Genomic DNA, 26809 nt, shown 5'->3' with positions numbered 1-26809 from the left:
TTCTGTATTTTTAGCAGAGTCTGTGTTATAGTTTTATTCATTCTTTCAACCACATGAGAAAACATGATCCCCCCAAAATATAAAACACAAGTCTGGTCCTATGTTATATTAAATTATGATTAAATATTATCTCAGCCATTTAATATAAAACAACATACTTTTTGGGTAACTGTTAACAGGGCAAATAGAAATTATCCATAGGAAAAAAGGGTTAAATTACTAGGAAATATCTTTTCTTAGGGTTAGATTTACCCTCATATCCCTCCCCTACCAGTAATCCCTTCAAGTTCACTACTACAAATGCAGACATTTTCTAGTTTTCATCATAGATTTTTCTTTTAACATTGTTTTTGGGATGCTTTAAACAATTAGTTTCAAAACTATTATTTCAAATTTATGTTTACAATTCAAAGTCAGTTCACATTCAATAAGGCATAGCTTTTACAATTTTTTGGATCACAGAGCATTTAAGATTTTAACAAGAGCTCTCTTCAGAAAGACAAAAAATTACATATCCAGTTTTGCTAGCAATTCAGGGGTTTCAAGACCCCACTGACATGTGTTTAGGATAAAAATCCTTGTAATAAAGGAATTAAATCAAACAATAGGTTTACATCTCAAAAGTTTAATGTTAAAAAAAAAACAGACGAATCGGTTTTAGGTGCTGAACAGTTTTTTTTATGATTAATCAGGCAAAATTAATTACAAAGGAAGGAAGTTTTGGTTTTAATTTTAGCTAATCTTACCAGATTTATAAGAATATTAGCTAGTAAATATATAATATATTAACTGGAAAAGTTAATGTTCATACTTGTGGGCAGAGTTTATCAGATCTATCAGTAAAGAAAAAGATATGGAAAAATAGGTAGTATTTTTCTAATACGACCAATTTAACATCAACAGATCCTCAGATTCAAGTAGATCATTTATAAGATGCCATCAGTGATTAATGTATACAACCTAGTTGCACATAGCTATTAAGAAGTCATTTTTTGGTATGCATTACAAGCATGTACCCAAATAACAAAACAACTATAATCCAAAATAATTGTTCATTTCTAGAGCAAATGCAATTAATAGCTTTCACCTTAAAGGCTTAAAATATATTTTAATACTTCAAGTCATTAAAGATTTGTCGACTTCAAAGTATGTTTGAAAGTATGTAAATTTTAGGAATGGGTAAGAAATGAAAGGTAATTATGGCAATGTGACCTTATTAATCCAACAATTAAAAAGTAAAATACATTTCACATTTGAGAGTTAAGTGGGTTTTTTTCTTTATTCAAGTAAACATTTTGGTTATAATACATAATAATGGACAACCCATGTGACAAAGTATGGTAGACTATGGTTTGGTGTAGCCTCCTTGTTTCTAGGATGTTTTTCCAGGTGATTCTTCAGGATCTGGCATCGATGCCCAACACAGGCTTTCCAATGGCAATGCATGAGTTCTAGAGGTCACTGCCTCTATCTTTCTTCAGATGCTGAGTGCCATTTTCTCCCACCCATTTTTATCCTCCATTACTTATAAAAAAACCCACTCTAAAATTCAACCTATGTTATAAAATTAACAAAATCAAAAATTAGTATTTTCCCACAAACACAAAATTAAGTAAAACTCAATCTTTCTTTTTCTATAACTTTGGAAGGATTTACATAATCTCTAGAGTCAGAGTAATACACAACACAAAATATGCAAAGAACCTTATTACTGGGTATACATATGTTGGGAGTTGCTAACGTGTTCAAAAGCATAATTCTCCTGGGATACCAATCCTCCACTGGAAATTACAGTTTACAAACAGATAGTTGTGTTTTCATAAGTGGAAATACAGTACCTGATTTCATATAAATTGTGAGGTGTTTTCTCACTAGTAAAGTGCTTAATTGAGAAGCCATCTTCCACAACACGATTTAACTTGTCAAAGGCACAAAATGTCTTTGTCTCTCTAAAGCATTAGTCTTTAAAATTATGGTTAAATTACTCATTTACATTTTACTTAATCGGAAAGCTTTACTGTTTTTTTTTCCTCTCAGTAATAAAAAAAACTGCTTGAAGAAAAACATTTTTTATTTTCAAAACTTTGCCATGAACATACATACAACACTAAATTGGATCCCTTCATGAGCTGTCTGTATGCCATGAAGCACTTATGACAAAAAACATATGTAAGCTTTAGGGTAAAAGTTAACACAGAATCAAAATAGCTTCCAAAAAAAGGGGAACAGGGGAATCATTAAATTAAAAATCATAGCTTTCATTTTATAAAAAATAGTTTGAATAATCTTCTTATAAATCTTTAACGCTTACAAAAGCAGTAAATACATTTAAGAGTCTTTTTAACACAGATTCATTAGTACAATGTGGTTATAGTCAGAAGAATAACAACTAAAAAGGCATTTCAGTAGTCTACATTCTCTTCTCAGCAAATTCCACATAGAATTTAACCAATTTGCAATTCAAAGTAAGATTTAACTGCCAACAAGGCCAGACTAGTTGTAATTAGTACCTGGATATCAAGCTTTGTTCTATTTAATATATTTTACCAAAATTTTAAATATAGCTCAATGATAGGTACTGATAACAATACTTGACTGTATGGTTGTCACCCATGACTACTGCACTGCAGGTTAAAACATACTTTGGTCAGTAAATTAAAAAGATATAAATCAAATAACAAGGCCAGAAAACTTGTTTTAGAACCAATGTCCTGACCTTAAGTAAACTTTAAATACATTGACAAGGCAAGGAAAATATAATCAACTATACAGAGAGGTCTCTATTTTTTAATCATTTGGCATTTTATATTAATAATTTCTGTGTTTAAAATAACATTTTATACTCCTGTACACTGATTATCATAGCTGTCTGAATTAAAATGAAACTGCAGTTACCTTCCTAGAATGTCCAGTAGTGAATGCATTAGTTGCTTCTTTTGCACTTCCATGAAGATGGTCCTTCATCCTGTAATTTTTTCAGTTTTGGACCAAGAAATAACCACCAACAAAATCCAATAAAAACACAAATGATGGATTCTACATAATAACCATCCAGCGCTGTAACACATGAGCCACCGAGTTTTTTGCAAAGCTGCAAAAATAAAATTATAATAAATATTCCACAGTTTCAAAATGGAAGTATTCAGCAATTTAGATGTTTCTACTTTGTAATTTAAGAGATTAACAAAAAATATTTTTTAAGTATTGTTTATTATTGTTCATTTTTAAAAATTTTTCTTAATGTTCATTTATTTCTGAGAGAGAGAGAGAGAGAGAGAGAGAGAGTGAGGGGCAGAGAGAGGGAGACGCAGAATCTGAAACAGGCTCCAGGCTCTGAGCTGTCAGCACAGAGCCACATACAGGGCTTGAACTCAAGAACCATGATGGGTGGCTCCCCTTATTTTTTTTTTATTATTATATTTTAAAGAATCCAATGTGGGGCTCTCATGACCCGGAGATCAAGAGTCACAGGCTCTACCCTTCAAAATATACTTTAAAAAAAAACAATTTTTTTTAACATTTATTCATTTTTGAGAGACAGAGTATGAGTGGGGGAGGAGCAGAGAAAGAGGGAGATACAGATCTGAAGCAGGCTCCAAGCTCTCAGCTGTCAGCACAGAGCCTGACATGGGGCTTGAACTCACGAACTGTGAGATTATGACCTGAGCCTAAGTTGTTTGCTTAACTGACTGAGCCACCAAGACACCCCAGACATAATTTTTTTAAAAGACATAGTACCTCTAGAGGCAAAATAAGAAAATATCTTTCTTTTTTTTTAAAGATTTTATTTATTTTTTAAAGTTTTATTTCATTTATTTTGAAAGAGAGAGAAAGCGTGAGCAGGTGAGTGGGGAGAGAGAGGGAGAGAGAGAGAGAGAGAGAGAGAGAGAGAGAGAGAGAGAGAATCCCAAGCAGGTTATGCACTGCCAGCACAGAGCCCAATGGTGGAGCTCAAACTCAAGAACCATGAGATCATGACCTGGGCCGAAACCAAGAGTCAGATGCTTAACCAACTGAGCCACCTAGGCAACCCTAAGATTTTATTTTTTAAAGTAATCTCTACACCAATGTGCAGCACAAACTTAAAACCCTGAGATCAAGAGTTACGTGCTCCATGGACTAAGCCAGTCAGACACCCCTGAAAATCAGTATCTTAATATTAGCTTAATTTTATCTATAGTTACAAAATACTTACCTCAACAGCATCAGGTGTTCGACAATTCTGGTTTGATGCTCCTACACACTCTTTCACTGTAAGGGGATCTACCAGCCAAAGAGCTACTGTAGAAGGCCAGTTTCCTCCCAGATTGGACACAGTGTTTAAAAGCGTCATATATGTTCCTCCAATAAGTGGATCACTAACCTTTGCATTGAAAGCCATTATGGAAACATACATGCTATACAATGTAACCTACAAGGAAAATATAAAACATCTTTAGCATAATCAGACCGTATAAAACTACGGTCTGAATTAAGAACATCAAAATCACAAACCTAAAAATTAATTTTCATGACCCCTATTAAACTCAAATCAACAAAGATTTATTTAGTACCCACTATAGGGCAGGTCAGACCATGGCAATAAAAAGACGAATAAGACAACAGTCTGTGCCCTTGAAGAACTTGTTCTAGGCTGGGAAAATAAGAAATAAATAATTATGATGAAATACAGTAAGTAAGTAGAAGTACACACTTTGTGCTACTGGGGACCAAATAAATGAGATATTAATTCTACAATAAGTAGTCTACTTACTAATTCTACTTATTAACAGTCTACTTATTCTACAATAAGTAGTCAAGGAAGGTGCAGTAGAGAAAATGACAGATAGGAGTGCCATCTAAGGATACATAAAGCAATTAGCAAAACCCCATGTTTGTACTGTTTCTAAATACATCATATATACATATACATATATATGTATACTACACATGTAAGCAAATATCCAAAGGAACATGAATATATAATTATATACATACATATGTATATAATTTTATTTTATATCTATGAAAGAAAAATGACATTACAAAACTCATGAGACAAACTAAAGAGAAAAATCTCCTTAAAAGGCAAGAATTAACCCTCCATTTAGGAACATGGAAACAAACCATGTTTCCAAAACTGCATTCCTTCGAATACTGCTTCATGGGATGTTCATAGAAAAAGGAGTTCCAAAGACAAATAAGACGGAAAACACTAAGTTTCACAAAAAATAAATAGGTCTCTTTCACTATAGGCCTCTGAAAGCCTTTAGGATATAAACGCCCTAAGGGCAGGGATATGCACTGTTATATTTTAGTGCTTAGAATGGTTCCTGGCATGGAATAGGTGTCCGATTAATATTTGTTGAAAGAATGATTAAGATGCTACATAAAGAGAGGTTATGTCATGTATCATTTATTTCTCAAATTTACGTGGCATTGTACTGTTTTTCCCAGAAAGCATCCGGCTGTCTGAACAATCAACGACACTTTTTTTTTTTATGAAATCCAAAGCCAAACAAATGATTTTGGATTACTTCACTGTAGTTTTCCTTTACTTACACAGAGAGTGAAACATTTACTAAGCTAAAGTACTACTTTAATTTTAATGTTTTATTTATTTTTGAAAGAGAGAGAGAGACACATAGTTTGAGTGGGGGAGGGGCAGAGAGAGAGGGAGACACAGAATCTGAAGCAGGTTCCAGGCTCTGAGCTGTCAGCACAGAGCCTGACTGGGGCTTGAGCTCACGAACCATGAGATCATGACCTGAGTTGAAGTCGGATGCTTAACCACTTAACTGACTGAGCCACGCAGGTGCTCCTTAAAGTACTTCTTTAAACATACAGTTATTTGGGGTGCCTGGGTAGCTCAGTCGGTTAAGCATCCGACTTTTGATTTCGATTCAAGTCATGATCTCACAGTTTGTGAGTTTGAGCCCTGTGCTGGGCTCTGCACTGGCAGCATGGAGCCTGCTTGGGATTCTTTCTCTCTTTCCCTCTCTCTCTCTGCCCCTCCCCTGCTAGCACACACACACACACACACACACTCTCTCTCTCTCTCTCTCTCAAAATAAGTAAATGAACATTAAAAAAAATTTTAATAAATAACTAAAAATAAACATACAGTTAGTTGGACAGATCCATTATGGAGTTCTCCTAAATGAACTGTATGCAAAAAATTATTGAGATAACTTGGTAGCCATATTTTTAGGTTTTAGTTAAAAAACGAGTGAAGAATTTATAGATACAACTTTCAAAGAATTTAAACTAGGTTCCAGAGAAAAATCCAAAGTGACTCTTAAATATACATTGGTAATAACTGCAGTCAAATCCCAAAGTTTACTGCTGGGAGTCTACAGTTTAGTGATGGCAAAACATACCTAATAAAGAAAGAGAAAGCATATTACCACACAACTTCCAACATCACAAAGAGTCAGTCATAACTTTCAATACAGAATCTAAACTGAAAACCTGGGATCCCTAGCTCAGTAGCCATCATTTCTCAGTACTTTCAGAAAGAAAAGGCATGTGGAATAGAAGAAATAAAGAACCCAAGTTTACACACGGACTGGGGGATACTTAGCAAGGGTAGAATTACTGGCTTTGGAATAAATTCTGTAACGTAACAAACACTGGTTGAATGGACAAAAAAAATGAGGAAGAAACTTTCTACAGATAGAGCTCAATAAATCAAAAGCCACTAGGTTTAAAGTTCATTGTTAAATAATTTCTTCAGTGTCAGATTCATGCTTCGGTCTTAAAATTTATCATCATTATTTCAAGGCAACTGTAGAAAAATGTCTTCTTTATTTGCCAAAAACAGTTTACTTCCTGAGAAAACCACGGCAAACTTACCTGATGTAACGCGTAACTCAGCAGCACTATGATATAGTAATATACAGGGAATCCTCCTTGATGCTCGACTTTGGGAGTCCACCAAACTAGTAGAGCATATTCTAATCCAAGCAATAATCTATAGACAAAGACACATGGAGTTTACTTCCATTAATGTTAAAAAATAGTAACAAAAACAGAAATCTGTATGCTTACTATGTGAAAGAAGCCTGCTATCTAAAACCTGTTCAGAAGTTAAAAAGAGATAAGGGCGCCTGGGTGGCGCAGTCGGTTAAGCGGCCGACTTCAGCCAGGTCACATCTCGCGGTCCGTGAGTTCGAACCCGGCGTCAGGCTCTGGGCTGATGGCTCATAGCCTGGAGCCTGTTTCCGATTCTGTGTCTCCCTCTCTCTCTGCCCCTCCCCCGTTCATGCTCTGTCTCTCTCTGTCCCAAAAATAAATAAACGTTGAAAAAAAAAGTTAAAAAAAAAAAAAAAGAAGTTAAAAAGAGAGAAAAGTGCATATAAATGATATTGCAGTTAAAGACGTTTTTCAAGTCTTTTTCATACATACTTTACACACAGGCATTAATGATACTGACGAATATTACTCATTTAACCTTTCTTATATAGTAAGGTTTTATTTCATTGTTACCTGTAGGGCATGGCTTTGTAAAATATGTTTAGTGGCTGGGGACCTGCAGTGTATTTGCTGATAATCAGAGGTAATATTATCTGCAAAGGAACCATTGGAACTGCCAATAAGGCTAAATGTTCTTTGGGTACTCCCTCTTCTACCAATTTCAGTCCTGTTACTGCATCTGCTGCTGAAAAACCAATCTGCAATATAAAAACAAAAAGTATTTTAATTTGTAACTTACAAAATATTTTCCCCCAAGCATATGTAAGTTCTCCAAGACCTCAATGTCATTACTGATTTACAAGAAAATAGATTATTCTATCCGGTACAACAATCAAATTATGGAAGGCACACTTTGTCCTGTGGTCTACTAACAATATTTGGTGAAAACAACTGAAAATTCAGCACTTTTAGGAAATGCAGATGCTCGTAATTACTATTAAATTTCAAAAACTTTAATGTCTTAAAATAAACAACGTTCAAACCCAAACTTACTGATCTCTATGTTTTAAGTTTAAAAAAAAAGCTTTTAATTGACTCCAAATAAAATCTGGCTAAAATGAAGAATCACTGGGGCACCTGGGTGGCTCAGTCGGTTAAGTGTCCAACTCTTCGTTTTGGCTCAGGTCATGATCTCATGGTTCATGGGTTCAAGCCCCACATTGGGAACTGCACTGACAGCACAGAACCTACTTGGAATTCTCTCTCTCCCTCTCTCTCTGTCCTTACCCCACTCATGCTCTCTCTCAAAGAAACTTAAAAAAATTTTTTTAATAAAAATAAATAAAATGAAGCATCACTGCCACACAAATACATTTTGATGATTTCTGACTAATCATAATAAAATTTCCAAAATATTTAACATTTCAAAAGTAATTCCAAGAAAATATTATACTTGAAGGGCTAAATGAGAGGGAAGAAAAATTATAGATTAATTTTTAAAAAACCAAAAAACCAAAAAAAAAAAAGCAAAAACAAACAGAGTAAGAATGCTAAAAGTAGTGAGTAAAAGTTTGGGGTGAAATAAGATATTTAGAGAGTCTCAAAGTATCTCTTCATAAATTATTTTTTAATTACAAAAAGAAAAATAGTAACTTTACAATGGGTTATCTGAGTAATCAAAGTTAATAACAGTTAATGGGATAAAGGGACATGATAAGGCTCCTGATGTAATTCTCTGAAGTCATCAATATTTGCATAACATGAACCTCAATATGAAGAAACATCAGTTACACATAAATAGAATGCCATTCTACAGACTAATTGGCCTGTATGCTTTAAAAATATCAGGTCATGAAGGACAAAGAAAGGCTGATGCCAACTAAATCCACTGTGTGATCTGGACTGGAGCCCTGACCAGGAAAAGTAAAGTTATACAGGCTGTTATTGGGACAAGTGGTGAAATTTGGATATAGATTGTGATTAGATAATAGTATTACATCGATTTCGAATTTCTTCCTTTTTATTTATTTTTAATTTTTTTAAGTTTATTTACTTATTTTGAGAGAGAGAATCAGTGGGGGAGGGGCAGAAACAGAGGGGGACAGGGGATCCAAAAAGGCTCTGTGCTGAGAGCAGAGAGCCTGATACGGGCTCAAACTCACGAACCGTGAAATCATGACCTGAGCCCAAGTTGGAGGCTTAACCAACTGAGCCACCCAGGCACCCTAAACTTTTTAAATTTTTAATTAAGTTGTGGCTTGGAAGAGAAAATCTTTGTTCTTAGGAAATACATACTCAAGGCATTTATGGATAAAGGGGCACATAATATGTACAAATTAATATTTCAGAAGAAATATATGATAGAGCACAAATCTACAGAATACAGAAAGTGGAATTAAATGTTAACAATTAGAGGATTTGAGTAACGATATATGGGAAGTCTTTCAACTATATAAACAAATTTTCAGTAAGTGTGAATCAATACTAAAAAACTTTTTTTTTATTAGTTTTCTTTATTTTTGAGAGGCAGAGAGAGACAGAGCACGTGTGGAGGAGGGGCAGAGAGGGAGACACAGAATCCGAAGCAGGCTCCAGCCTCTGAGCTGTCAACACAGAGCCTGATGCAGGGCCCAAACTCACAAACCGTGAGATTATGACCTGAGCTGAAGTCAGACACTCAACCAACTGAGCCACCCAGGCGCCCCCTAAAAAACACTTTTTGAAGGAATTATAATAGTATGCACTTTAACTTCTTGGAATGGAGCCAAAGGGCAAATTTCACCATGGAAGAATTAAAGGTCAAAGAAATTTCACTTAACTCCAGAAAAGGAGTTAAGTCTTTGTAATATTAGATATACAAACTAACTTCAACATTTACTCTATCTTAAAAGTGCTATAGTAGGAGATATTTGTAGTACAAATATCTAACAAAACACCCAGCATATATAAAACTTCTACAAATTTAAAGAATAAGGTAGCTCTGGATATTCAAATGGCCAATAACCATATATAAAGATGCTCAACTTCTTTACTCATCAGAGAAATGCAAATTATAACCAAAACGGGATTCCACTACACACCCACCAGAAAGGCTAGATTTGAAAGGACAAAATATGTCTTCTCAAGGCTGTGAAGCAACTGGAACTCTCTTACACCACTGGCGGTAGGGAAAAGTGGAAACAACCACTTCAGAAAACTGTTTGGCAGTATATACTAAAGCATTTCTCGTGACCCCACAATTCTATTCCTAGGTATTTACCTATCTGCATCCATGTTCACCAAAAGTAATGTATATTTTTTATGAATATTCATATTTTATTTTTATTTTTAATAAAAATACAGTCCAAAAGTAGAAATAACTATGGTCCAAAAGTAGAAATAACTAAACATTTGGTGATAGAATGGATAAATTGTAGCATATTTATATAGTGGAATATTATAAATAATGAGATGAACAAACTATTGCAATAAATAGCAATACGGATAAATTACACAAATATCACATTAAGTGGAAGAATTCAGAAGCCAGACATAATACATATGGGATATTCCAAAGATTACAAAACTCAAAAGCAGAGAAAACTATCCTAAGACATTAAAAGTTAGAAGAGGTGTTACTTTTGGCCAGGTTTACTTTAAAAGCGGGACATAAGGGGCGCCTGGGTGGCTCAGTCGGTTAAGCGTCTGACTTCTGCTCAGGTCATGATCTCACAGTTCGTGAGTATGAGCCCCACGTCGGGCTCTATGCTGACAGCTCAGGGCCTGGAGCCTGCTTCTGATTCTGTGTCTCCCTCCCCTCAGCTCCTCCCCTGCTCACACTCTGTCTCTCTCTCAAAATAAATAAAGATTAAAAAAAAAAAGTTTTTTTTTAAAATAAAAGGGGGACATAAGATTCTTATACATTGCTGGCAACAGTATAACTATAATCTTTTAAAAAGCAATTTAGCAATCATATTCACTGATCCACTAATTGCCTATTTAAGAATCCACTGAAAGGAAATATTCAGAATGTATATGCACAAAAATATTCACTAGTGCATTTTTATAATTAAAAAACGTAAGCAAATTAGGGGCACCTGGGTGGTTCAGTCAGTTAAGTGCCTGACTTGGGCTCAGGGCACGATCTCACAGTTCGTGAGTTTGAGGCCCACATTGGGCTCTCTGCTGTCAGCACAGAACCCACTTTGAATCCTCTGTCCCCCTCTCTCTCTGCCCCTCCCCAGCTTGCAATCTCTCAAAAATAAACATTTTTAAAAAATTAAAATAAAATAAGCAAATTAAATGTACAACAGAAAAACGAATAAATTGCAGCAAATCGATACACTATAACAATTACATAGGTATAAAAAAGTATGTTTTCAAAATAAATGTTTTTAAAATTTTTTTAATGTTTATTTTTGAGAGAGACAGAGCATGAGTGGGGAAGGGCAGAGAGAGAGGGAGACACAGAATCCAAAGCAGGCTCCAGGCTCTGAGTTGTCAGCACAGAGCCCGACACAGGACTCGACCTCATGAACCATGAGATCATGACCTGAGCCGAAGTCGGAAGCTTAACCAACTGAGCCACCCAGGCACCCCTCAAATATTATTTAATGATAAGGAACATGGAGTAATAAGACAAAAATGAGATAAAAATTATATATTATATGATCCAATTCCTTTTATTTACATGCATATTTGTGTATATATATATATACACACCTATATTATTAATTTGTTGATTATAACATTAATTATATTTACATATGTAAAGTATACACACACGGAAAAAAGAGTGCTGGAAGAAAATATACCAAAGTGTTACCAATGATTTTCTCTAAATGATGTAATTAGATAATATCTTCCTTGAACTTTTCATTATTTCCTAAAGTTGAATCTTAAGTTTAACCTTCCCAATGTTTCCTTAAAATGTAACCCTCCCTATTAGGAAGGAGGAAAAATTCACTATTTCAAAAGCAATGAGGCTCCAGATTTTACTTCAGGAGTGTCAAAAGACACCTATAAACTGTTTATGTAGATAGCTTTAAATATGTAATATGAAACTCCTATAACTGATTTCAGATTCTAGGAATATTAATTCTAACACTACCAATATTTCACTATAACAAAATATACTTACCTTTCCTCTAGCATAATATCTTTAAAAATGTTTTTGGACTATAAAATTAGGACATCTTAATACAGAAAACATAAAGAATAAAATAAAAGTCACCAAAATGCCCATTTATTTATGGTATACTTCTTTCCAACATTAAAAAAAATAAGTCAACTGATTTTTAAATAGATTTCTAATGTTTATATATTTCCATATCCTTGTAGATCACATTCTATGTAAATAATTATGATACTTTTTATACTCAATGCATGTTCATTATAAAAGTAGTGAACTATTATTTTTTTCAAGGCATTCATTTCCATACCAAGCAATAATATCATTCATTAGATAAAATTTCACATTTATTAGAAGTATTTCAAATTGGCATAATTCTTTTCAAGATCCCAAGAGAGTTAGCTTACTTTGAAATTACATTTGATATCATCACACCTTTTAAAACAAATTTAATAAACAGAAAATACTGCTTTATATTGTTAAATTCTAATAGTAGCAGGAAGGGACTTACGATTTGAAAAGGCAAAGGAAATATTCCATGATATTGGTAATTCTAGCAGAGTGGTAAATTTTGCTTTATAAATCTCTTACCTTTGCAGTTAGAATCAGAAGGCAAAAGGTCAGAACTGCTGGCATTTTTATAATTGCAAAAAGCAGCTTGTAAGTATCTGTGATCCCTTGAGTTTCTTCTTTTCCTACTGATACTTCTTTGTTTTCTTTTTTCAGAAGGGCAACTAGAGTTGTTGTTATCAAAAATACAGTTCCCCAGAAAAAAAGGAAATCTGAAATTAAAAAGTTAAAATCTATTAACTTTTTTTGTTTATTTATTTTTAAGAGACAGAGAGAGAGACAGAGTGTGAGCATGGGAGGGGCAGAGAGAAAGGAGACACAGAGTAAGCACAGGTTCCAGGCTTTTGAGTTGTCAGCACAGAGCCCCATGCGGGGCTCAAACTCATAATTCATGAGATCGTGAAGTGAGCTGGATGGACGCTCAACTGGCACCCCTGTTAACTAACTTTTGAACTGACACATCTGCGTTGATACTAAATAATTCTGTATACAACTTTACTTCAATTAAGTGGGTTTTTTTTTAATATTTATTTTTGAGAGAGAGACAGAGACAAAGCACAAGTGGGAGAGGAGCAGAGTGAGAGGGAGACAAAGAATCTGAAGCAGGCTCCAGGCTCTGAACTGTCTGCAGAGCCAGACACAGGGCTCAAACTCATGAACCGTGAGATCATGACCTGAGCTGAAGTCAGACGTTCAACTGACTGAGCCACCCAGGTGCCCCATCAATTAAATGTTTAAAAAAAAAAAAAAAACCAATACTTAGGTGTTCAAGGCAACAAACATATCAAGCATAGCAGATAAACAGTCCTGGCTCTGTTGAACATATATTATATAGACAAAATAAACAGTGATGTCTAACAAGGAAAAAGAAATGGAATACAGATATTTGTGGGCTGAATGAAACCATAGTCTATCATGTCATTTTCTTCAAGGAAAGTGTGAGCTAGGGGTGACCGATGATTTTCATATACCATATGATCCATCAGTCATACTTATTTTTTCTAAGTTTGTTTGTTTATTTATTTAATCTCTACACCCAACGTGGGGCTCAAACTCACAATCCTTAGATCGAGTTGTATGCTTTTCCACATAAGTCATACTTAAGCACAGAAGCCATTTCAGTTCTTTATTGAATTGTGACAACTTAGACAACAGATGCTCATTTACATTTTCCAACTTTTATTTTTAAACTTTCTAATGTTTTTATCTGTTTAGGAAAATAGGCTTCAATAGTGTGATACAGAAGGAATTTCCTCATTACTTGTACATGCACAATGGGGACAAATGAAGAGTACTGTTTGGGTTGTTTCAGTAAGAGACAGCTGGGCAATTAGCCATTTTTTTTTTTAACAAATTAAGCACAGGGAATGAATAATTTCTGGAAGCTTCTGTGTAATAATTAAAAGTAATAGTAGTATTAGAGGCACCATTTATTAAGTGTGCATATGTCACAAATGTGCTAAGCATTTTACCTATGTATCTTTTTTTTAATTTTTTAAATGTTTAATTATTTTTGAGAGAGACAGAGACAGAGTGCAAGTAGGGTAGAGGCAAAGAGACAGAGAGAGAGACAGAGAGAGAGAAAGAGAGAGAGAGAGAATCTGAAGTAGGCTCCAGGGTTTGGGCTGTCAGCCCAGAGCCCAATGTGGGGCTCGAACTCACTGACCATGAGTTCAAGACCTGAGCCTGAAGTCGGAAGCTTCACCGACTGAGCCACCCAGGCACCCAGGCATATGGAATTATCTGTTTAGACCAATTTCACCTTACCATTTTTTAAAAGATTTATTTATTATTTAAATTTCTTTTTGAGACAGAGAAAGACAGCGAGCAGGGGAGGGGCAGAGGGAGAGAGTGAGAGAGAGAATCCCAAGCAGGCTCTGCAGTGACAGTGTGGAACCGGTGGGGCTCAAACTTACAACTCTAAGATCAAGAGTCTCCTGCTCTACTGACTGAGCCAGCCAGGCGTCCCTCACCTTATTACTTAAATGCTTCTTTCTTTATGTTATCTCATTTGATTTTCATAGCAAACATGTGAGACAAGCAAAGCAGGCATTATTATTATGTGGGTATACATGAGGAAAAGAAGCTCAGAATATTTAAATCTTTGCCAAAGTTCAAATAATTAAGAGGCAGAATTTGAACCTAAATCTTCCGAATTGGAGTTTCATACTCTTTCAATTATTTCACACTGCCTGCACAAAGATTTTTTTAAAAGTTAATGTTGAAATAAGAATCCACTAGAATTGGCTAATTATTCAATCTCCACAATGCTATTCAAATTATGCAAATTAAAGAAACTAAGTCTTTAAACATACATGGAAATTTGTTTTTTGTAGTCAATTCTTTTTTCCACCATGAGAAATTTATAATTAATTTTAGATGTTAAAAGAAAAATATGAAACATTCTTAAACACAAAAGTATCCATTTTATTTATTTTTTCTAATGTTTTTTATTTATTTTTGACAAAGAGAGAGAGACAGAGCACAAGTGGGGGATGGGCAGAGAGGGAGTCACAGAATCTGAAGCAGGCTCTAGGCTCTGAGCTGTTAGTACACAGCCTGACATGGGGCTCGAACTCGAGAACCACAAGATCACGACCTGAGTGTAAGTTGGACGCTTAACCTACTGAGCCACCCAGGCCCCCCAGATAAGATTATTTCTAATTTCTTTGTGCTCTCTAAATAAAATAACAGTACATAGAAAGGAGGAAGTAGTGAGAACATGTCATTTCAGAGCCCTAATTCAAAGGCTTTCCCAATAGCTCACATGGAGAGAAGAATGAAGCCAACAGCTCAGAAAAAGAGGCTTAGCCACTGCCAGAAAATATATTAAGTTTTATGAACATAATTACCATAAATAGTAATTATCATTAGGCTACAGGCTATTATTTATTAACATTGCTTTGATGCTAGAGAACATCCATAGGGTGATATACCAACCATTGCAAAGATATTGTTACCAAAAATAATCTAAATATTTCATCACTGAAATTTCATTCATATGTGTGTATGTGTGTGTGTGTGTGTGTGTGTGTGTGTGTATGATTAAGATATCAAAGCTGATGTTCATATTTCATAAACATGACTTTTCGGCAAAGACCTATAGGACAAACAAAATATTCTAAGTGGCCACTAAATCTTATCTAGTACTCCCATAAATGCAAAATTTAAGAGCATGTGCCAATTCACCAGTAACCAAGAAGGATATAAATACCTAGCACATAAGTGCCTACTATGCCAAAGCAAAACATAGGAGAATGCAATAAATCTTAAAGTCGCTCTCCAAGACAAGTAGTATTATTCTCACTTAAAAAAAATTTTTTTTTAATGTTTGTCTTTATTTTTGAGACAGAGAGAGATAGAGCATGAGCAGGGGAGATGCAGAGAAAGAGGGAGACACAGAATCGGAAGCAGGCTCCAGGCTCTGAGCTGTCAGCACAGAGCCTGATGCAGGGCTTGAACTCGTCTACTGCAAGATCTTGACCTGAGCCAAGTCGAACGCTCAACCGACTGAGCCACCCAGGCGCCCCTTATTCTCATACACAATGAAACAGAATCGCAGTCCACAAAGTGCCAGAGGTGGGTCTAAACTAGATCTGATTCTAAAGCAATAATATCTCTCATTTTACTACCCAGATGCTCAGATACACCTATCTACAGCAATTAGGCTCTTTCATATCAACCAGATATGCCTGAGAAGATACCCATTTTAGCTCCATGAAGTCTGGAACATAGATTCTTCAGTATGCTTCTTTAATCTGGCTACTTGTATTCCCCATCCTCACTTCCAATCTCCCCATATGGCAGTATGGCAAAGGGTATGCAAAGCCATAGAATAAATAAACATGGTACATCTTCCTAAATAATTCATTTTACTCAACAGTTCAGAGGGAAGCCTTTTTTTTTTGTTTTTGAGAGAGAGAAAGAGAGAGAAAGTAGAGAAGGGACAGAGAGAGAAAGGGACAGAGGATTCTGAAGGGGGGCTCTGTGCTGACAGGCTGACAGCCGCGAGCCCAATGTGGGGTCGAACCCACAAACCGTGAGATCATGCCCTGAGCTGAATTCAGATGCTCAACCGCCTGAGCCACCTAGGCGCCCCTAAAGGAAAGCCTTTTTAATGGAAAAAAAAAAAAAAAAAAAAAAAGGGATGGCAAAATTTCCAAGAATTTTTAAGATAAAATATCAGACTTCAAAAGCTTTTACATTTTCAAGGCTTTGGACTAGGTCCCCAGACAATTTTGGACTAGGTGTAGATTCACTCTGCCACCATCAGAAGAAATAGAAGAATTAAGTAGCATTGTCTGATACAACCATCCTTGTCTCAGATGAGATTCTCTCTCCAACTCTCATACTATGGAAGTTAACTTAAGTCCTTCAGAAGTCAGTGACAGGAAAGCAAAACTTCAACTTTGTTCTAAATGTCAGGCCTTCCTTTCACCTTCTTGCTTTTGGCACAGCTCTCTATTTCACACGTTAGAGCATGAAGGGACTATAGACACCCATTATCCAGTCCAATGCTCCCATTTTCACAGGGCTGGAAACTGAAATAGAAATAGTGTATTTGGCCCTGGGTCACCACCTGATTCTTAGCAGAAACTGACCTTTCTATGCCACAAATCTCTCTCTGAAACATTTGCTCAAAATATCCATGCTGTCATAGAGCCCTCCCAGAAAATATTATTTGATTATACAATATAGTCATATCTGATTTGGGGATTAGGCTTTTTAAAAAACAGCAATGTAATGCAAAACTCAAAATACAAAGCGGATTTTGAAACCTTCCTAATCCCTTAGTTTTCCTAACCCCTTAGGAAAATGAAGCCATGTTTGAGATCACATACCTTTTCATTAACTCCAGCATTAGATTTTCCTCTGGGGTAGAAGAGATTGTTTCTTCAATCAAGCATTGGATTAAGCAGCTATCTTGCTATTTTGAGCCATCTTGTCCCAACATTTGGGCTCAAACTCAGCCCAAGGTTCAAGGCTGAGGCTGAGAAGCCAATAGATTCAATGCTCCCATCTCATGCTAACTCTGGGCCTCTATCACTGAATGGATGGAAGTGAATCACTCTTTTAATTTTTTAAAATATGTTCTGGTCAGGCACAAAATCTATTTTACACATATACATATATCTCTACTCTGATGCTATGATAGGTTCTTGCATTCAGCTTTTGTTTAACCTATATCTTGACACCCGTAAATCATTTTTTGTAAGCTGAATTTAGACATTTATAAAACAGTAGACAATGAACATTCCAAACTACCACATGAGATGCAGAGTACATTCAAATAGCTTAAATTAAAAATAATGATAACATCAAATGCTGACAAGGATAGAGAAACAGAATCATTCATATATTTCTGGTAGGAAGACAAAATGGTGTATCCATGCCAATCTGGAAAAAAGTTTGGCACTTTCTTTCAAAATAAAAATGGACTCACCAGAAACCAGCGTTTGCATACTTGGGCATTCATCTCAGAGTAATGAAGACTTATTTTCACATAAAAATAGCCCAAAACTGGAAACTACTCAAATCCCCTTCAATGGATGAGTGGTGAAATAAACCACGGTATGTCTAACAAATGGAATACTTCTCACCAATAAAAAGCAACAGATCACTGATACATGCATCAACCTGGATGAACCTCAAAGAAATTATGCTAAGTGAAGAGAGCTAATCTCCAAAGAACATGTACCAAATGATTTCATTTGCATAACATTTCTGAAATAACATAGTTATAAAGATGGAAAACAGATTAGTAGCTTCCAGAGGTTAGGGATGGAGAGGAGGAAATAGGTATAGCTATAAACAGGCAACACAAAGGAGTCTTGTGATGGTATATTTGAGTATCTTCATTGTGGTGATGGTGGTTATGCAAGGCTACACATGATGAAATTACACAGAGCTACTCACGTGCACACACATAAAAGCAAACACAAATGAGTACATGTATAATTGGTAAAATCTGAATAGTGGTATGGATTGCACCAATGTCAATTTCTTGGTTTTGAGATTGTACTGTAGTTATGTAAGATGTTAATGGAAGAGGCTAGGGAAGGGTGCATGGGATTTCCTTAAACATTTCTTTGCAACCTACTGTGAATCTATAATTATTTTAAATTTTTTTTTTCAACGTTTATTTATTTTTGGGACAGAGAGAGACACAGCATGAACCGGGGAGGGGCAGAGAGAGAGGGAGACACAGAATCAGAAACAGGCTCCAGGCTCTGAGCCATCAGCCCAGAGCCCAACGCGGGGCTCGAACTCACGGACCGCGAGATCGTGACCTGGCTGAAGTCGGACGCTTAACCGACTGCGCCACCCAGGCGCCCCTATAATTATTTTAAAATTAAAATTTTTTTTAAATTAATGGGAAATTTAAGAACACAAAGATTCTTTCTTTTTTGTTTTTTTAAGGAAGCAAAAATTATAAAACTGGGGTAGGAATAAGAAATATAGGTCTCAAATACAAGATAATATAAAGCAATCAAAAAAGAAGTCTTTAGGTATGTTGAAATCACTTATTCTGTAGTTTTAATTGATCACCATTGGACTTCAGCCAGTAAGGACTGTGTTCAAAAGTGAAGGGAAAGAATGAAATTTAAAAAATAATAATAATAGATAGCACCAAACCAAGGAATAGAAATGGTGGAAGGTAACTAATATCTTGCTTTTTGAATATGTACCCCGTTCTTTAAAGTTACAGCAGGCACATTCATGTATAAATTTTATTCTTGTGACCTCCTATACTAATATAGTATATACAATGTAAAATAAAAAGCCAAAATTAAAGGATATGAAGTAATTATTTAAAAGAATGAAATTAAAGAACATGTACAGAGGTACCTGCCTAGCTCATTTGGTAGAGCATGTGACTCTTGATTTCAGGGTTATGAGTCTGAGTCCCACATTGGGTGTAGAGATTACTTAAAAACAAAATCATTAAAAAAAACTAAAGAAAGATCATGTATAAAATGCCAGATTTACCTAAGATTGTGTCTTTAAAAAAAAAACAAACAAAAAACAGGTGAAATAGGGGGCTTTATATATATACTTTTTTCATTTTCTAGGAAAAGAACATCTTTTATAAGGTAAGTCTCTTTTGCTTTCTCAAATTATACTTTTCAGGAATACTAAATGAAGGTAGGAAACTGCCGGTAATTAGTGAGGTTCTATGATTCTTTCATTAATATATTTATAGTAAAGACTAATTCAATTGGTCTCTACATAAATTTCAATAAAATCCGAAGTGAAATTCAGAGTAAAATATATGCCAAATAAAATCAAATATTTTTTTGGTTTAGAGTGTATTTTGTAAATTGACTTTTCCATACAAAATCAATCCCAGAATTCTTTACTGAACAAAAAAAGCACAGCTTTGCCTTGTTTTAAAAAGAAAAAAGGCTCTTCAGACCTTTCTGGGGTGTGGGCTCCAGTTTTTAATATCTAATCCCTCCTGAATCTACTATCTCCAGTGCCTCCACTTATGTCACTTTATTACTAGCATCCTAACATTTGAAAGTAAGTTCAAATCTGCTCAATTTGTGTGTATGGAGATGTACGATCCATCAGATTGATGGACGTGTTCCATTCAAGGCAAAAAGGGACTAATCTCAAGGATTTTATTATTTTTTTTTTTACTTTTTATAAATATTACTTTTTAATTTTTTTAATGCTTATTTATTTTTGAAAAGAGAGAGACAGAGTGCAAGCAGGGAAGGGCAGAGAGATAGGGACACACAGAATCTGAAGCAGGCTCTAGGCCCTGAGCTATCTGCACAGAGCCCCACGTGGGACTTAAAACTCACGAACCATGAGATCTGTGACCTGAGCCCAAGTCCAATGCCTTAACGGACTGAGCCACCCAGGTGCCCATAAATATTACTTTTTAAATGATTATACAGTAAACCTAAAATTTTTTGGTGTACAGTTCTATAAACTTTAAATCACTACCACCATAATCAAGATATGGAACATTTCTATCACTCCCCAAAACTCCCTCATGCTGTCACTCACTTAATAGTCACCTTTTCCTCACCCACCATCCCTAGCAACTGCCTATCTGTTCTCCACCTCCACAGTTTTATCTTTTGAAAATGCAGGAAAATATTTTAAGTCTAGATATATATGCTAAAGAATGTACTACAGCCTATTTAAAATAACTGGTCTATCTAGAAATGGGTCAGTTGGTCCTGTCCACATTCTAAATAGCATTTCTAGTCACACAAAATATATTAATGAGTCCTGTTTCAGAAAGCAAAGAAATTTGTCACTAAGTAAGAATTAATTGGTCCTACTCACTTCTAGTTCAAAGGAGTATCTTACAAATACTGTTTTAACTATATTCATTGCCAGTTTGATTAGTTTTCTTTCAGCATCATTTTTTTGAAAACATTTCCTTTTTTTTTTTCTGATTGACTCCTCTGCGCATACCTACCTATAGACAAACCAATCCATAAGCTCTAAATATGTTTAGCTCTCTTCTCCAGTATCAGACTAATCTGCTTCCTGCCCAAACTCAAATACCTTGCTCCCTATCCCAATCACTTCTATTCATTGTTGTTACCACTGCTTCTAGAGGAATGGGCTGCAACTACCAGTTTACAGATTGGATCTGGCCTAAAGACAGAATTCATATGAATCTAATTAATCATTTTTTAAATGACAAAATAAAAAAGGGATTTCTAGTTTCTCTGAACACTGATAAGATCCAGCAATTGTAGGATCCTATTGCCACAAGACAAGAGTTTATTGAAATTGAAACTTGCATCTTTACATGGGCATGAGTTTTTCAGGTTACCACTCTCCCCTCCAAACCGTACATCCTGTACCAACTCACTTGATTCACTTCCACTGTCCATCATTTTGGTTTGTAAATTCCCATTACAAATTCCCTGGGAGCAGAGAATTTCCAGGTCTTATTCATCAAATTTTAACACCTATCATATCGCTAGCACCAAATAGGCACTGAATGAATAAATGCTACATGTTACTTAAAAAAACAAAAAAATTTTAATCTGTCATTTCTAGAGCATCAGACGTTCCAGAAGAGGGCTGATTGGGCTGATGTTTTTAGACATCAGCAGTCAGAGTGCTACTTTTCTCTAGTAGAAAAGCCCAATCAGCACAAATTGTATTTAGGTTTTAAGGTTTTTCCTGAGGTTTCTTCCTAGTTTCCTAACAACTATAAGAAAGACACTAGTTAAGTCTTTTGTAAAAGAAAGTGTGGATACTCTGCTTTACACGATTTGGCTTTCAAGTTTCCTAAGAATGCTCTATGTTCAGATAGTGGGGGGAATCCTGTATCTCTACCTCCAACTAGGCGCTTGACCTAGTTTCTTTATCTATAGGAATGAATTGAGATGGTAACTAGATTTACTGTGAACACTGTGTAGTACATACAAAAATTGAATTATGCTGTACACCTGAAACTAATATTATATAACAATTTTACCTCAATTAAAAATATCAGTTTCTTGGGGCGCCTGGATGGCGCAGTCGGTTAAGCGTCCGACTTCAGCCAGGTCACGATCTCGCGGTCCGTGAGTTCGAGCCCCGCGTCAGGCTCTGGGCTGATGGCTCAGAGCCTGGAGCCTGTTTCCGATTCTGTGTCTCCCTCTCTCTCTGCCCCTCCCCCGTTCATGCTCTGTCTCTCTCTGTCCCAAAAATAAACAAACTTTAAAAAAAAAAAAATATCAGTTTCCACAAATACAAATCAGAATCTAAATTACGAAAAAAAAAAAAAAAGAGAGAGAAAGAAAGAGAAGAAATTGAAATATACAATCTTTTCAAGTCATAAAACTATGTTCCAATCCCCGTGTTTTTCTGGGTTACTTTCATCATCTGTTCTAACTTAAAAGGATGTCTCTTTTGGATCCCCAAAATCCTTGAAAACCAAACAGGGCAGTAAAAGCTCACTTCTGAGTTCAGGACTGCCTTGGATCCCTGAAGGGGCCAAAAAGCCAACCTCTGCATAATCAAGTCTTTGTTTCCAAAGGATTCCATTCTCATCTTATCCTTCATGTTTTAAATTTATTATTTAGATTGCTGCTTTCTAAATGGCAAAAACTGGATTTTCTCAATATATTCCATTTCTATTTATCTGTAACTCAAAACAAAGTCTTAATCAGAGAATATATTTTAAAATTCTAAAAAATTATGCCTCCTTGTAATTATCTGATTTTTCTAAACATCTGCCTCAGTGTTTGGCTCTTCTTTTAATAACTAAGCAATTTTATTTCCTTCAGGATTCTTTCTATGCTCTTAAAATTCCAAAAAAACCCACATTTTTTTTAGTTATACTGCTACTACATTCCAGAAAGATCAAAACTATAAATATGATATGTACAATAATAAAATAGTGAATGAAAACTCTTCAACTCAACACTTTAACTCTTAAGTGTTTGAACTAAATACAGTCGTCTATTACAGACAGAAAACATTAAATTAAAAAGTAAGTGGGGCGCCTGGGTGGCTCAGTCGGTTAAGCGGCCGACTTCACCTCAGCTCATGATCTCGCGGTCCGTGAGCTCGAGCCCCGCGTCGGGCTCTGTGCTGACCGCTCAGAGCCTGGAGCCTGTTTCGGATTCTGTGTCTCCCTCTCTCTCTGCCCCTCCCCCGTTCATGCTCTGTCTCTCTCTGTCTCAAAAATAAACGTTAAAAAAAATTAAAAAAAAAAAAAAAGTAAGCTATTTTTACAATTTCCTGGATATCAAAGTTCAAATTCCACAGAACAAACAGCTATTCAAAATAACAAATCAGTGTAAATAAAAAATCCAATGGCGGCACAATTCTGATCTTCCCATTGGGGAAGAGTTGTGGCCAAGAAAAGATAAAATTAACATGGCTCCTGAATGCATAATGGCATTCCTGGAATGATGTTTTATCAACCAGTCTTATACTTAAAAGCACTAATTTGCCTAGTTAGTAATTTATTTTCTACAGCCTCTAAAATCTTGATTTCTCTTCTGAGGCTTTTCCATGTTAAGTAACACATCATTTCATTAGTCCTTTCTGGTGACATGAACAGTCCTAGTACCAAATGAAATGATGCACAAAAAGCAGTAAGGTGCTAATACAATGGACTCATAAAGTATTTCTAGGCAGAGAATTATCCAGAGAGCAGAAGCGGGACTCCAGAACGCTTGGAGACAAATCTGTTTAAGCTCAAAGCAATATCTCTCAACCATTTTTGGCCTCAAACCAACTAAGAAAAAGTATAATGATCATTTCATCAGTAGTAGTAGCTCACTCGCAAATTGAGGAGGTAGAAAGGGGGTCCCTGGGGCACCTGGTTGGCTCAGTCTGTTAGGTGTCCAGCTTCAGCTCAGGTCATGATCTCAAGGTTTGTGACTTCAAGCCCCACGTCAGGCTCTGTGCTGACAGCTCAGAGCCTGGAACCTGCTTCAGATTCTAAGTCTCCCCCTCTCTGCCCCTCCCCCTGCTCACACTCTGTCTAAATAAATAAATAAATAAATAAATAAATACATGTTAAAAAAAAAAAAAGAAAAGGGGGTCTTTTATAGGGCCTATGGGTACAGAGGGAGTGTGTAAGATTTCAAGAGATGAGTAGTGCAGTTGTGAATCCCTCCATCCTCCACATTCCCTAAATTTATTACACAACCCTTACCCTTCCCTCACCACACAACTACCCCTGACATTTCCACTGTTAGGAATCCCTAAGTTAGTACTGGGAAGATGAGAGAAAGTTTAACTGCTTAAATCTCAAGAGAATCTCTGAAATCCATCATCATTACCAGAATGAGGAATTCTGGTAATACCATATTCCTGATGTTGGTTATTCCTACTATTGATAATTTTACTTCTGTTTCCTAATTGTTAGGACAGCTTTAAAAAAAAAATGAAAGAGAAAAGAAAGGAAAAGAGAAGGAAAGAGAAAAGAAAAGAAAAGAAAAGAAAAGAAAAGAAAAGAAAAGAAAAGAAAAGAAAACTTTCCAGGGACATGTATTTTACTCATGAAGAAATAGGGAAATTTTGTAGAACTTACACAAAATTGCTTACTGAATAAACTTCAAACTCTTATTAGCAATTAAAAAAAAAAATCTTACTAATTAGGTCACAACTTTTCTCTCATCTCCCAAACCCAGTCTCCACACCTGGTGTTGTGCATTCCAGAATTCCACTTATCCACCTCATGGAAGCTTATAATTCAACAGGGTCAACTGTTAAGCTGCAGTTTGAATCCTGACTCTCACAAGCAGTTAGTGGCTGGCAACCCTGAGCTCCCCTTAAATGTTCACTTCTCCCATCTCTGTGGGTTGGACTCTGCTTAATTCACAGGAGGCCCTCAGAACACTGTCACTCAGCCAACTCATTAATGATGAATAAATTAACCCTATTCTATTCACCAGAAGGCTAGAAGAGGGCTCTTGGTATAAGAGTAGAGGCAGAAATGAACCAGAAAGAAAGGAACTAGAAATCTCAATCCAACAAAAGAGAAAAGGGAAATGTGAACCACAGGAATCAGGCTGGATTCATGCCTTCACACTAGCCAAACTTTAAAAAAAATGTGCATCTGTGTGTTAGTCAAGTGTCAGCAGCTCCCTAGACTTGAGAGTTTTGTTTGCCATTACACAACAATGTTATTGGATGAGCTACCTCTCCCTGCTCATTGCCCAGTATTCATCAATTATGACTGCTCTGATGTAGTCATTCTGGCTCAAGCTCATTTTAGTAGAAAACTTAACCTCGGGTAATCTCCCCCCAAAGCATCTCCAGTAAATTAAATTATGAGATTCCCTCCAACGTCACACCCTCTGTCAAAAGGATTCATAAACGTAAAATAATCCTCACCGCGTAATAGTTTTAAATACACTACCTGAAAGAGTAACGATTCCCCTGGGTTGAGGCTGAAAGCGCAAATATTTGTTACAAAAGTCGGCAGACTCAAGGGCCAAAAACAAAACATTGCCCAAAAAGTAGCCCGCTGTCTGGCCCACTGAATTGCAAGTGGAAGCATAACCCACGTTTTCCCGGGATAACATAGTTAACGCCCAACCATCCACAGCGATGTCCTGAGTGGCGGCCAGGAATTCAAACAAAAAGAATGTCACAGTGAGAGCAATCACATCGGGGGTTCTGCCATCAGTGTTCCCGAGCAAATGGTCCACCTGAGTGGACAAATATATCATGAACAGTCCCAGTATATACTGTGTAGGGACAAGCCAAGATTTGCGACGACCAAAGTTCCTAAAGTAAACTGCATCAACCAACGGGGCCCAGAGCAATTTGAGACTGAAGGGCCAAAAGACGAAACTGAAGAAAGCTTGATCTGTATAGCTAACATTTTTGCTCTGCAAAATGAGTGGGATGCTTCCTGCCAGGCCCAGTGGAATGCCCTGAAGCACGTAAAGAAAAAGCAACAGCAAAATGCTGCTTAATTCCGCCCGGCAGCTCCGTGGGGGTTTTGAGAAGTCACCAGTGCCGGTATCCCGCAAAAGAGCTTCTTTGTCCCCTTCCCCACCCACCAATTCCGGATGGCTGTCCTCCCAGCCGCCTGGCGGCAGAGGACCGCTCTTCATATCCAGAGAGTGGTTGAAAGTCCCTGGGCGTCGTTGCCGACTGTTGTCCTTGTGGGAGATGGTGGGTGACATATCAGAGACGATGCAGAGCCCCGTCTGTGGGGTGCCGGGACTGAGCGTCTTGGATCCTCCTAGCCCCGGGTCCAAGGCTGTCGCTCTGGACCAGGGCCTCGATGGTTCAGGGAGGAGGACAGAGCGCGGGGCGATAAGGGCACTTCTTACAGTGGCCCCGAGTACTGAACCCAGGAGCCAGTCCCCTGGCTGGAGACCCAGGCGATGCCCAGGTAGGTGGCCCTCGCAACGGCGTCAAGGTGCCTGAAGGAGTCCCCCCGGCATCCAAGCCGGGCTCGAGGCTGGAGGAGAGGGCCGTGGTGCCACGATGGAAATGGGCCCTTAGCTTCAGCGAGACCGAACGGCCAGTCTCCCGACCCACCTCCAGTCCTCGCCGCCACCACTGCAGCTGACAGCACTTTCTCTACAGGACACCAGCGAGATCAGGTAACTTCCTGCGTTGAGCCTCAGGAAGTGGTCCTAGGCTCAAATGAGTCCTGTCCCCGCCTCCAGAGCAAGCCGATCAGGGCATGCTCCCGAGACCGAGTTCGGAAACAACCATTGGTAGGAACCCGAAACTCAGGCGATCGGGACCTCATGGGAGGATTAACGCTGGAGCACTTTGAGGCCTGGGCGGGGC

The 26809-nt window shown here is 36.8% G+C and overlaps 1 protein-coding gene across 4 annotated transcripts; it reads right to left on the bottom strand.

Moving 5' to 3' along the window:
* Window positions 1–26809, bottom strand: SLC33A1 (solute carrier family 33 member 1). Of its 4 annotated transcripts, XM_045503179.1 has the most exons (7): window positions 25416–26806; window positions 12596–12786; window positions 7468–7652; window positions 6835–6952; window positions 4196–4411; window positions 2896–3091; window positions 1–1554 (listed from the first exon to the last, which is right to left on the bottom strand). In XM_045503179.1, exons 1-6 carry the CDS (start codon window positions 26188–26190, stop codon window positions 2924–2926), a joined length of 1653 nt encoding a protein of 550 aa, XP_045359135.1. In that variant the 5' UTR covers window positions 26191–26806; the 3' UTR covers window positions 1–1554; window positions 2896–2923. The 4 variants fall into 4 exon arrangements, with proteins under 4 accessions (XP_045359135.1, XP_045359134.1, XP_045359136.1 ...); XM_045503178.1 differs by having other exon boundaries at window positions 1261–3091; window positions 25416–26809; XM_045503180.1 differs by lacking the exon at window positions 4196–4411 and having other exon boundaries at window positions 1261–3091; window positions 25416–26753.

This window comes from Leopardus geoffroyi, chromosome C2, assembly GCF_018350155.1.
Source record: "Leopardus geoffroyi isolate Oge1 chromosome C2, O.geoffroyi_Oge1_pat1.0, whole genome shotgun sequence".
NCBI lineage: Eukaryota > Metazoa > Chordata > Mammalia > Carnivora > Felidae > Leopardus > Leopardus geoffroyi.
This window is presented reverse-complemented; position numbering and strand designations above follow the sequence as displayed.